The sequence below is a fragment of the Cyprinodon tularosa genome, unplaced genomic scaffold (assembly GCF_016077235.1).
Source record: "Cyprinodon tularosa strain WSP-4 unplaced genomic scaffold, ASM1607723v1 ctg171, whole genome shotgun sequence".
Classification (NCBI taxonomy): domain Eukaryota; kingdom Metazoa; phylum Chordata; class Actinopteri; order Cyprinodontiformes; family Cyprinodontidae; genus Cyprinodon; species Cyprinodon tularosa.
The window spans coordinates 1593766-1607140 of NW_024038541.1; the positions used below are offsets into that span (position 1 = coordinate 1593766).

General features: G+C 38.2%; 1 protein-coding gene across 3 annotated transcripts in view; it reads left to right on the forward strand.

The window, feature by feature from the left end:
- Positions 1-13375, forward strand: part of dock8 (dedicator of cytokinesis 8) — a 79404-nt gene that overhangs the window by 59205 nt on the left and 6824 nt on the right. For all 3 annotated transcript variants that reach the window (XM_038281490.1, XM_038281492.1, XM_038281491.1), the window contains 11 exons: positions 661-795; positions 1013-1165; positions 4735-4893; positions 4980-5080; positions 6523-6715; positions 7299-7442; positions 9329-9460; positions 9656-9790; positions 10101-10190; positions 11874-12110; positions 12487-12630. In XM_038281490.1, coding sequence (XP_038137418.1) covers positions 661-795; positions 1013-1165; positions 4735-4893; positions 4980-5080; positions 6523-6715; positions 7299-7442; positions 9329-9460; positions 9656-9790; positions 10101-10190; positions 11874-12110; positions 12487-12630 — 1623 coding nt within the window. The remainder of the gene's footprint in view (positions 1-660; positions 796-1012; positions 1166-4734; positions 4894-4979; positions 5081-6522; positions 6716-7298; positions 7443-9328; positions 9461-9655; positions 9791-10100; positions 10191-11873; positions 12111-12486; positions 12631-13375) is intronic.

Here is a 13375-nt window from a genome sequence, read left to right on the forward strand (position 1 = left end):
TATAGTTTGTTTATTTACAGCAAAAAACCCATGGCAGAATATAAATAAAAAATGTCTTAGAGCTTAAATAAAAAAATGAAAGTAACTTAATCTGCTGTTACAGCCTCCAAAAGACAACCTGTTGCCTTCAGGAAAACTTCGGTTTAGGAACATGGAAGGCCGTGACATTTAAGTCCAAAAACCTTTCTATACCTTCCATCTTCTCACCAGACATTTGAACAACATCCAAAAACCATCTTCCCTGCCCCTGCCGTGTGTTACTAATCTTCTAAATTAATGTGTGGGTCTAAAATTGGCCAAAGTAATCAAAACAATTCTAAATATAAAAATGATAGATCTTGGTTTCAAACTAACTTAAATATATTCTGTCTACAAATGTGGTTTGTGATTTACAAAATTTTTACATGAATGGCCACAACAGATGATACCAAACTACAAAGAAAACTGAGGTTTATTAGGGGGATTTTCCTAGATTAATCCTCAAGTAATACAAACAAGAATAGATTACAGTTTCATTCACTCACCAGATGTTTTTATTTCACGTAGACATGGTTGGTGTATTGTTTTGCTTCCTTTCAGTGTTTGTAATTTTTTGCTTTCCACCCGCAGGTGTTTTTATACACATTATGTGACTAATTTCTCCGTCTGCTTTGTATGCAGGCGGTGCCTTTAAATGAATGCAAGGACAGTGTCGTCGGTGGCGTGCTGAAGGTGTTACTCCACTCTCTCACGTGCAACCAGAGCACCACTTTCCTCTGTCACACCTTCAGCACATTGAGAGCACTTGTCGTCAAGGTAGTTGCATTATCATACAAGTGTATGTGGGTGTGTATTGAAAAGAGACGCAGTGTGTGTTTGTGTGTGGGTTGGTATCATTGCACAGAAATCCAAGTGTAAATTAGGCGTTCTTATTTGTTTGTGTTGGTGGCAAACCACTGATGTAAACTGGGATTATCCTTGAATATAAGCACGCCGCCTTGTAGACTACATCTGATGGTTTGTTTGCATGCAGTTCGGAGACCTGTTGTTCGAGGAGGAGGCGGAGCAGTGTGCTGACCTGTGCCAGAAAGTGCTTCAGTACTGCAGCAGCCCTGTAGATGAGAACAGAAGCCAGGCCTGTGCCACCCTCTACCTCATCATGAGATACAGCTACAGTAACGCCAGCGTAAGTGAACACATACACACCATGGCATCCTATAGGCTTTCTAAAAGCTACTTCTAAGGCGAGACGCTCCATGTCAACTTTTTCTCTGATAAACTAAATGTTTTATGTTCTAAATTTTAATTATTTTTTTATATACAATCCAAACCATTACACCTTTTAGTCAAATTTTCTATCAAGCACCAACATAAAATAGTGCATAATTTTGAGGAAGAGGGAAAATGAGAAATGATTTTTTAAAATATCTTTACAAGATAAAATTCTCGAAGTATGACATGCTTTGGCTGCCATCACCATGTTTATTTAAGGGATGGTATGTTCAGAGTGATGCTGCGTTATTCTGTCCAAACTTATCATTTGCCCTGTACTGTAAAAAAGTTATTGGGCTCATGTAACCAAAGCACCTTCCTCCACATGTTTGCTGTGTGGACATGTAACCATTGGATGGATATTCCTTACAGTTAAAATCACTCTGCTATTGAAACTGTAGACCAATATTATTAGTGTTTTTATCACCTCATTGCTTAGTCTGGCATTCAACTTTATATTAGAGCAGACATGCAGAAAACAGAAGTTTTATTCCTTAAGCAGCTGGTCAGCAGATTAATTACAGACCCCAGTAATGTACCGCATGCATCCCCATTTCTGTTTGCTCTTCTTAATGCTAAGCTATTCATGAGTAATGGCAGTTTATAATAAAGACTCTTGGAAAGAAATTGGACCAGAGTTCATTAGAGCTGCTCTTGGAGGTCCCAAGAGTCAGATGCTGTGTTTAAATGGATTGAGATGTATTTTAGAGAACCATAAACTAAGATAAAATTGTACACAGGCAGATTTTCTTTACTCCTCTGTCATTTTAATTTTTTTTAATTTAATGATATCAGAGTGAAAAGTGCAGGATACTAATTTACATCACATTTTTAAGTTATTTGTAAAAGATAAATGGATTTCCTTCTACTTATCCTGCATACTCTTGATGTTTTAGTCTATTAATTAAAATTGCAATGATATGAATAGAAGTGTAACATTACTAGTGTAATATTACACGGACATGAAAATGTTGATAATTTTTTGTAAGGACTTGTAAATTATGTGCATGAGAATTCAGAATGACTCCCTGCTTCAGACCCATTGAAGCACCTAGTCGCTCCGATCTTTATCCTATCTCCTCTTCCTCTCCTCTCAGCTTTAATGTCCTTTCCATGTCTATTTTGAGCATCCAGGAGAAAGTTCCTGCTGAAGGATGTGTCTCTAAGCAGAGAGCAGAGAGATATGTCACTGACTGACTCCCCATGTTCTTACCCCTCTTTAACTAATGACGGCTGCCCCTTTGGGTGTGTGTGTGTGTGTCGGGATTGTATGCAGGTATTTGTTACCTTATGAGGACAGAGTAAAGTCAATTTCCAAGGAAATGCCACCTTATAGGGACTTAGGTACTTAATCATTAGGTTAAAGATTATTGTTATAGTTAGGGTTAGGTTTAGAGTTCAAAATGAATAAAAGTCAACGAAAAGTTCCTGTAAGGAAGCAAGACGAAATGTGTGTGGCTATGTGTTTGTTACCTAGTGGGTACAATTTTCCAGGAATAAGCAACATTTTGGGGACTCGGAGGTACTAAGTACTCAGAGGTATAAAGACTGGTCCCCACAGAAAAACTTCTAGGGTTGGGGTTAAGTTTAGGGCCAAGGTGTGAATTGAGTTAAGGTTAGGTTTAGGTATGTGTTGGTAATGGTTAGGGCAAGGATTACGGTTAGGCCACAGAAATTAGTGGGCATGAAGGGAAGTCAATGCAAAGCCCCCACAAAGATAGTGTGACACAACATGTGGAGGTGTACCTGTCTAGCCCTCAGAGTGAGGACCATTTTTCCAATTTCACCATCAGATTGAGGACCAGTTGTTGCAAAGTGAGCACATTTTGCTGGTCCTCACAAGCTATTTTGCTAATAGTTAGGTTTAGGTCTAAGGTGTCAACTGGGTTAGGGTTAGGTTGAGGTATGCATTGGTCACGGTTAGGTTTAGGGTTAGTTTTAGGGTGAGGGCATAGAAAGGGTTGAAAATGACTGAAAATCAATGGGAGTCAACAGATGGTCCTCAATACATGTATCAGAACGAGTAGGTGTGTGCGAGGGTGTGTGTGTGTGGGTGTGTGTCTCGTTGAGGTTTTGGTATATCCATGTGTACGTATTTGTACCACATGGGGAAGAAAGAAGAGGAATTTCAAAGAGCCCTGAGAGGAGAAAATCCTGATGAAGATAGAGCAGTGTTTGTAACTGAAGTGAAGCTGCAATAGGAGGAAATGAGGAAAAACCGATCTAGAACGAGGACAGACTATAGGATGGAGTATCATCTTTCATTTTCTGCCCTGGTTCGATTACTGCTGTCGCAGTCGATATTTCCTGTGTTTACAATCTGTACGCTTTAATCAAAGTTGGACGCCTGTCTATGGAGCACACTTACACGCACAGACATACAGTATCTCCAATTTCTACAGAGCGTTTTGCTCTCCCTGTGTCTCTGTGTACGTTTGTTTATACAGTGTATACAGAAGGAACTGTGATCTGAATTAACATAGCAGCCAAATGAGTCATCCATACAATATTTACTCTTTACCTCTTACTTTGTTTAGGATCTGGTCCTGTTTTTCGCCCATGTCTTGCTCTCAGGTTTTCACAGATACCTATTTCCTCATGTCTCATTTATTCTTAGCTTAACTGTAGATAAAAGCAAAGAAGAAGAGAAAATACCAGAAACACACGTCCAGTTCAGGAAAAGGGATAATAATACTTGGAAAAAAAGAGGACCAGATGAAAGAAAATATAATAAAAACATAAAAAGGTTTTATGTGTTGATTTAAACTGTCATTCACTCCTTATTGTAGAGCAAACACACACACACCGAGTTAGAAGGCAGTGATGGGTGGTGAGGCCCTGGGTCCATGCTCAGTTGAACAGAATTGGGCCGTAGAGATGATACATGGGTGATTATGTCGCTGCTAATGGGAGATCATTTTCCGCTTAGCCGATCATGCTGGAGATGGATGAGACATCTCGCGAGCAGGGGCACTGTTTCACTCGCACATTTGCTCAGAAGATGGAAGGGTGTTTATCAGGCCCTTGTTCTTGGACAGGTTGTGTGAAAGAGGAAGAGAGGGAACAAAACATGCATCATTTCTTACCTAAAATGTTTAATATTTTTCAGTTCATAAAATGTTGAAAACATAAATATCTTCATGTATTGATCTAAGCTCTTATTCTTAAACCATTAATCTGTATATCATGAGAAAGGAGATGAGATTCTGTCAAAAAACAAAATACATTATGAACCAAATGACATAGTGGTTAGTTGGTAGCACTGTTGATATGCAAAAAGAAGGTCCTGGGGACTTCCAGCATAGAGTTTGTATGTGTGGGGTCTTTCTTTCAGCTTCCTCCCACGGCCCAAACTGCTGTTGGATAATGGGTTTGAGAGGTTGGATTTATGTACATGGGTTAGGGTTCATGGATGAATGACTGCATAGTTAAAATTTCTTTTGCAATTTTTGATAAATCTGGTTTCTATTGCTCTCTCCTCAGAACTTTTCTAGAGTGAAGATGCAGGTCACCATGTCACTGGCCTCCCTGGTTGGCAAATCTTCAGACTTCCAGGAAGAATATCTAAGGCGCTCCCTACGCACCATCCTGGCCTATGCAGAGGAGGATACAGAGATGCAGAACACCCAGCTGCCCTTACAGGTAGAGTCTGACAAACCCTCTCCAAAACCCTAAGCACTCATTAAAAATTGCAAAAAGCATGATTTTATTTATGTTTCCTCTTTCAGGTGGATGAGCTCTTAAGAAACCTCAACAGCATCTTATCAGACACTGTTAAGATGAGGGAGTTCCAAGAGGATCCTGAGATGCTTATGGACCTCATGTACAGGTAAGAATAAAATTGGACCTTCTATAAAAAGAGGTTCCTGCTCATTTCTGTCTATCTCCCTGTTTAGTCTTTTCATTCTTTCTTTGCTTTCTTCCAAATCCTTCAAGGCTCGATCTTATTTTTCTGAGCTCTGCTCTATTTAACCCCAATTTTGCTGCCTTCACCATGGTAACCATGTGGTAGCGGTATAGTCTTCTGATCAGGCTTTGTGTGTATGCAAAACTAAACGGCGTGTGTGCGAATATTGGTGTGCATGTGTGCTTGGAGATCGACCGAGGTAGGGTTAATGGAGACAAAGACGTTCATGTGTCACTGTTGACTTCAATGTGACTCAATGTTGCATGTGTGAGTTATTCATCATCGATTTTCTGTTTAGCCTTTACTTCTACTTACCTGATGAACGGGTTTCTCATAGTCCTGCAGGATGAGCTTTACACCATTTCTTCAGTTTTGCATCAACATCTATCATTGCGCACGCAAACAAAGTGACTAAAACAGATTTCTGAATACAGTTTTTTCTCGTATTGCACTGAATCACCTGTTGTTTTTTCCCCCAAGTGACTTCAGGTGCAGAAAATTCAGTTTAATTCTCCATTTGACCACAGTTGCCAACTATTATCCTCCAGATGTATTGCCTGTTTCATTTTCTTAGCGTCCGACCTGAACAATTTCTTTACAAGATGTTTATGATGGTTAATGTACCCCACATGACACGTGCAAACTGTAGAAAGGAAAATTTTCTTTTTGCTTGTCTTTTTGTGCGTACTACTAGAAGTATTGCAAACAGATTTTTCTGCTTAAGCTCTGGTCAGAGTTGTAGCTCTTTGCATTTTCAGATGAAGGATAAAACTATAAGATCCTCAATGTTCGAGATGCTTCACTGCTTTAAACATTTCCACAACTCTGTTCTCCACCTGGCCGCATTCATTATAAGTTTCATCTGCTAATGATTTTTTTCTAAAACTTCTAAGTACTGTTAAGAACAAATTTGCAGTATATTTTCTGCAGTTGAATAAGATCGCTTTTTTTATTTTTATTTTTATTTTTTTTACAAATGAAGCTGTATTTTTTAGGGATAACAGATCTAAAGAAGCTGATTACGTATGTGCACCCCTTTTTTATATTTATAGAAAACGATTATGTAGAGTTATGCATACCTTTGCATTGGTCTGCCACCTGACATCACAATAAAATACACTAAATTTTATGATTGTAAAAAATGGGAAAATTTTCAAGGACTTTTGATTACATCGTAAATGTGTTTATTACGCTCTGTAGGAAGTGTTTTCACTTACTGCCTTTGTTGGTGCTTTGAAACAGATTATTTGTTCAGTCAAGTTGCTCTTGAGGCAGATTTTAATCTTAATTAGACATTTAAGTAATTAAATAAAGGGAGTTAAGGAAAGAGGGGAACAACTAACCTCCTTCTCTCTCTCCTCCAGGATAGCAAAGGGCTACCAGACGTCTCCTGACCTCCGTCTGACCTGGCTGCAGAACATGGCAGAGAAACACAACAACAGGAAGTGTTACACAGAGTCGGCCATGTGCCTGGTCCACGCTGCTGCCCTGGTGGCCGAGTACCTCAGCATGTTGGAGGATCACAAATACCTTCCTGTTGGCAGTGTCACCTTCCAGGTGTGTAGAGTAATGGCAAGGGACAGCTTGATTGTTTATACAGGAAGATCATTTACTAAACAACAACTCTCCCTATTGAGGCTTGTGTCGCTGATAGCTGTCAAAGTTGTTAAGGTTAGATATTTATCCAAATCCACCTTAACAGCTTAAGGTTGATAAAGTCAATGCACTGAGTCATGGAAAATCAAGAGAGAAGTACACTACAGTGCTCCCAGCATAAACATAAAGAAGAAGTCGGCAGAGAATTTTATTGATTTTTAAGACGAGTAGGGAAAAAAAAGAAAAAGTCTGATAATTTTGCAGTCAACTGACTCAAAAAGAATACAAATGTAAAACAAATGGCTCAAACAATTATAAAATGATGGCACTATCAATGGGCTGTGTCAGATACAAGGCTTCTGTAGCACCCTAATAGCACAGGACACTCAAATCTTCAGCAGTCAGCAGGTTATTGAGTGGATGATCATCCAGCTGGTTCCCTCTCACCACAGCAGGCCATGTCCTTTTAGGCCACTTGAGTGGTTATTTGATTATGTGGGCTTACTAATTGATTCACCAGCTGATTTTTTTTTTTTCTTGCCAGAACATTTCCCCCAATGTGCTGGAGGAGTCTGCTGTGTCTGATGACATCCTGTCCCCGGACGAGGACGGCGTGTGCTCGGGGCGCTACTTCACAGAGAGCGGCCTGGTGGGATTGCTCGAACAGGCTGCAGAGCTTTTCAGCAATGTAAGGCAATGAATCACCCCTAATAAAAGAAACATTTCATTATTCCATGTTCAAAGAAAAACTTTTCCAGCTTTTAAAAATCAAGGTAATACTTTATTAAAAGTCTTAGTCATTTTGAAAGCTCAGAAACACATAGGCCTTGCTAAGGATATCTGGAACGCCTTAAAATATATTATATTTCCTAAACATAACATCATCTTAAACTTGAAATTTAAAACTGAAAAAAGGTGGTTAACCTACAATTTAAAGACATATATCAGAAAATAGTCAAGTTAATGCATGATATATAAGCAAGGTGAGTTTTAAACAAAATAAGTTAATTGTAGTTCATTTTAACCTTTTATTGGTGATCTAGCATTTTTTTACTGCGTTATAGAAAAAATAACAGATTTTCTTTCCTGATCATGATCATTCCTTTTATCTATTTGCTAATTTGCTGCTTGGGGATCCACATATATCTTATCACCATTGGCATTGAGAGGGGCAGTAATGGAGGTAAAAAAATGATAATTGATAGTATTGCAGAGCAGCAGCTTATAGTGTTTTAAGGTTCTATAGTTTCCATAATTAACACCTAAGGGTTGTTTGTGAGTTAAGGAAGGAAGAAGGGAAGGAAGCCTTTTTCTGTCCTATTGCCACACACATAGATATATTTATTTAGAGTTTATTTAGTTGCACTTTTCTTTGACTTGAACATTAACTGGACTTGTTTGGAGGTTCTGAAATAATTATGCAACCAAATCCACTTTGTTATGAATCACTATCCCTCCCACATCATTCAAAAGCATAGCTATCCATGGGTGCTTGCACTGCATGCTCTAAAATTGCACAACCCAAGCGGAGTGGTTTACCTTTCGCAGTATTCATCTGAGCAATAAATAAGACCATTTAGTGTTTTATGTGCATACAACTATTTAACAGCTTTAAATACAATCAACATTTTTCTGCAGCTTCCTTAGCATTGTATCATCTCCATTAGATTATAATAAGCAACACATTTGCCAGATCAGATGGACTCTGGAAGCTTTTTTGGTGCATCTGCTCTCACTGGGCCTCGTGTTCTCCTGCTGCTCCTGCAGCTGTCTTTGCCTTGTGTTATATCAATGCAACACATTTGTATTACCCCTTATGGTGATTCTGTTTGTGGGTTTGTAAATTCCTCTTGTGGTGGATCGTTGCATCAACTCCACCATTTCATATTGGGACGCTTTAGTTGATGGTGAGGTATGAAGGATGGCGTTGATATTAGAGCAAAAGGATGGTCTGAAAGAGCAAGATTCTTAGCACCAAAGTTTAAGCATATGGTTAAAAGCGACATTTTTCCATTGTTAAGTATGATAAAGGACTGTGATCCTGAAGGTCTGGTTCTCATCTAAAGGCTCTGAAAAACTAGTATGTTTTGAATAAAAATATATAGTGCCCTACTTGTAGACTGTAATAGAGCCTCATAGGGTAATTTAAGAGGATATTCATGCAAAATCTTCACCCAAACTTAACACAAAATTATTTAAATTATTTAAACGACAAACCTGAAGTGATGGTGCTTAGAAGAACCTCTATCTGAAAGCTGCAATCATGTGAAATATTATTGGAGAAGATTGAATACTGTCCTGTTATACAAAGTATTGACAGGAAAAGTGCCGATAAGAGATTCTTAGCGTGTCATTTTTTCCTCCTTCACTGTGTAAATGTCCTCAAATTAAAGGTTGGATTCTCTGAAGCTTTTAGGGGAGATTATGTTTCTGCAAATAAAGATGAACTAATTTAAAGTCTCTCTAGATGGCTTTAAGTAGTCCTGACACATTTGTGCACAACTGTATGTTTTCTGTAGATTTATAGTTGATGTTTATGATGTAATCTGCATTTTTCATTGTCATCATCATTAGGGTGGTCTGTATGAGGCAGTGAATGAAGTCTACAAGATCATCATACCAATCTTAGAGGCTCGCAGAGATTTCAGAAAACTGGCTTCCACACATGACAAGCTTCACAGAGCTTTTGATAATATTATCCAGAAGGTAAAGACATTATAAAACTCGAAATTAATGTTTTCATTAACTTTAAATGTACATTTGGAGGGGAAAAGATGTTATCAGACTGAAAAGCTCTTAAAGGCAATCTTAATTTAAAAAGATTTTCACATGATGGAGAAACCATGGCACACATGTCGTAGTGATTATACTCTGATATAAAGTCTTCTTGTTTCCCTTCAGGGCCATAAGAGGATGTTTGGCACCTATTTCCGTGTGGGCTTTTACGGGGCCAAGTTCGGAGACCTGGATGAACGGGAATTTATTTACAAGGAGCCTGGCATCACACATCTGCCTGAGATATCACACAGGCTGGAGGTACAAGTGACTGAAATGAAAAGGCGAAGATTGTGCCTGACCCGAGTGGTAGAATAGAATCCCTTAAAATCCAGACTAAACTAAACAAATTGCTTAAAATTATCCATCTGGTTTTTGTGAGCATTTTAGGAGAATGAAAAAATCATTTACATGCATGTGAGGCAAATTAAGTCCATATAATTAATGTCAGCGTTTATTTAACAGAGAAAAAGCTGTGTCATCTTAAAAACACATCAGCAAGATCAAGTTGAGACAGTCAGTATTTAGTAAACATTACTTTAGAATGATGAAATTGTATTTTTCTTTCCAGAACTTCTATAGCCAATGTTTTGGAGATGATACATTGGTGATGATTAAGGACTCTACACCTGTGGACAGAAAACAGCTTAATCCCACTAAGGTAGGTCCCTGTAGGGGAAAATGAGTGACAGCGAATATGTTGATGAATCAGCAACATTTAGTGTACAAATACACCAGAAACTGTTTTAAAATGTACTGGTAAACTTGACCTGTATAAAACATTGAATATTCATACTCACTGCAATATCAGTGTGTGCATTTCCCAGTTACCAAAGACTCTTTAAATGTAGTATTTGTTAGGAAGATTCATAGCATTTAAACTATCGTACATTTACGGCCTTCATAGCAATAATGTATTTGGCTGGAGAAACTCCCGTTTGCCCTTAATGCCAACATGTGATGTCTGCATGTAGTGGACGAGACGCAAATGCATGTGGTGAATATAATAATGCAGAAAGAGGAAGACAAATGTTTGTACATATTTAAAATCATCAGTGCAGTTTCAGCTTTTGGATTCATAATAGCATATGTTTCTGATTAGGGCTGGGTATTTTCGTCGAAGTCCTGAATCGATCCGATTTTGATTCATACATCATATTCTAAATCGATTAATTTCGATTCGATCTGTTTTACAACAATGAAAGTGGTTCAGCTGTGTTTCCAAATACTCATGTGTTTTATTTTTTTTCTTGTCATATTAAACGTAAAGTGCAAACTTGTAAATCGGACAGTTTAAACGTGAGATGTGAACAAAACTGTCTCAAAAGTGCAAACTTGTTTGTGAAAAGCGTTGTCACAGAATGTGAAAGTCCCATGCGTCACTATAAAACTAATCGATCTCATTCCCTAGACATTGATTTTGCAATAATGCAAAGGAATCGATTCAAAATCGATAAAATCGATTATTTTATCCAGCCCTATTCCTGATATTTTGACCCTTAAACCGGGTAGCTTTAAGGGCCCATATTAGCCTAATACATACTTTAGGTTTTAATTTTTAGGTCATATTTTGGATCCAGTTTTCTAAAGAGCAACAGATATTCTGTCAAACATGTGAAGCCGTGTTGTGTAATTCTGATAACATTTCTGACTAGACTTAAAAAAAGGAATCAAGTTTTGCAGACCAGAATGTGCTTTGTTTTTTGCCAAGATATTAACTCTGGATTCTAATATAAATTGTTGATCATTTAACCTCTTTGGGGACGAGAATGATTAAAAACAATCTGCAAGGAGAAACACAGATTCATTAATTGATGAGGATTTTTAAAGTCTACTACACCGTTTTGTTACAATGCTCCTGAGAACATGCTGTTATTGTTTAAAAAAAAAAAAAAAAAAATCCACATTTGTGGCTCCAATACTTGACATCTGTGGTTTCACCATCTGTTTTCAGAACCTCCAGACTGAAATATATAAACGCTCAGAAGTTAAAGGCCTTCTGAAAGCATACCAATCAGATTACTACTGGTTTTCAACAAAGTTGTGGAATTAAGTGCAAAAGTTTCTAAACAAACTGAGAGGCTGCATAGTCTGAAAAAGAAAGGAATTGAAGTCATAGATAATTATATAAAAATATATTGCACATCATTAAAAAAAAACTGTAGTTTTTTTTCATACAAAGAAAATCTTCTACCAAAAGTAGATGGAATTCATCCACATATGGATAACTAGACAGTAATGAAGTAGAAAACAACATTTTCAGGAAAGCTTTGATGACTGTTAAATTATTAAATAAACTAAAATTCTTAAACTCACTGTTCTGGTTTGTGTCATTCCTCCCCAGGCATATATCCAGATCACTTATGTGGAGCCCTATTTTGATGACTATGAGATGAAAGACCGTCTAACTAACTTTGAGAAGAACTTCAACTTGAGGCGTTTTATGTACACCACACCCTTCACAAAGAGCGGACGGCCTCGAGGCGAGCTCAACGAGCAGTACAAGAGGAAGACCATCCTTACCACCATGCACGCCTTTCCCTATGTCAAGACGCGCATCAATGTTATCCAGAAAGAGGAGGTCAGTTCCAAAAAGTGTTAGACCTTTTTTTTTAAAAAAAAATGGTTCTTGAACAGAAAGCATGTGCCAAAAGAAGACTGTAATGGTACAATTAAAATGTGGCTAAAGCTGTCTTTATAGCATAATAACAAAAAAAGTTTGGTTTTCCCTAAAACCATTTGATTGGTTGAGCACATTTAGCAGCCAAATGTGTTCTCCTTTGCTGCAGTAAACATAAAAAAATACAGCACTTTATAATTACAAAATATATGTATGTTGCAAAATGTAGGCTTGTTTTTAAGCTGTGACTGTTTGGAAGGTCTCATAATGGAGACCATCCTATGCATGATTGACACAGCAGTAGGACTGTACAGTCATACCTCTATTTTCCTCCCAGTTCGACCTTACTCCTATAGAGGTGGCTATAGAAGACATGCAGAAGAAGACTAGGGAGCTCGCGGTCGCCACACACCGGGAGCAACCTGATGCTAAGATGCTACAGATGGTGCTACAAGGCTCGGTTGGAGCCACTGTTAACCAGGTAAGCAAGGTTTTAGATTAGCTCAGCATCTCTGTAAAAACAGAGGTCCCAGCTGTAATCAAAGCACGATGCACATTAAATATTTAGTTTTATCTTCTATTAAAAATAGGTAAGTGCTGTGTAAATCATCAGATCTGTGTTTATATCAGATCTGTATCAAGGCTTCTTAGATGACTCTTGTTCTGTTTTATCATACAGAGAGAATCTAGCAAGCTAAATCACTTTTGTGTCTTTTATTACGTATATTTCCAATTTCCATTTTACTTCCAAATGTTCAGGAGGGGCACAGGACAGTTTTTATGCATCAAAGCCTTCGCCCTATCTATAGCCGTAATCCTTTCATTGCTTCCTCTTGATTCGGTTAAAACGTCAATCCATGGACCTTTTCTCCTTTCATGTCTGCTGCATGGCATGTTGAACCGGAGGTCCCTTTGATCTGATAGCTCCCAGGTTCTGCCAGCATGGCCCATGTTGGAGTAAGACAAAGCAAGCTTTAGTGTCTCTGTTTCTCTTCTCCTCTTTATGTTTTATCTTCCAGCGTCTTAATGTGACAGGTTCTCTCGCACTGACTTGACGGTTGTATACATAATGCTAATGCTCAGCAGCTTGGTAAACAAATAACTCCTGACTGTAATCAGTACAGGAAGCTGGGTTTCTGTTTGTGTGTGGGTCTGCAGCTCAGACCCGGTACTGAGGCCCAGGTCCAATGCATTTATGATGCTAATCAGAGTGCTCTAACTGTGCC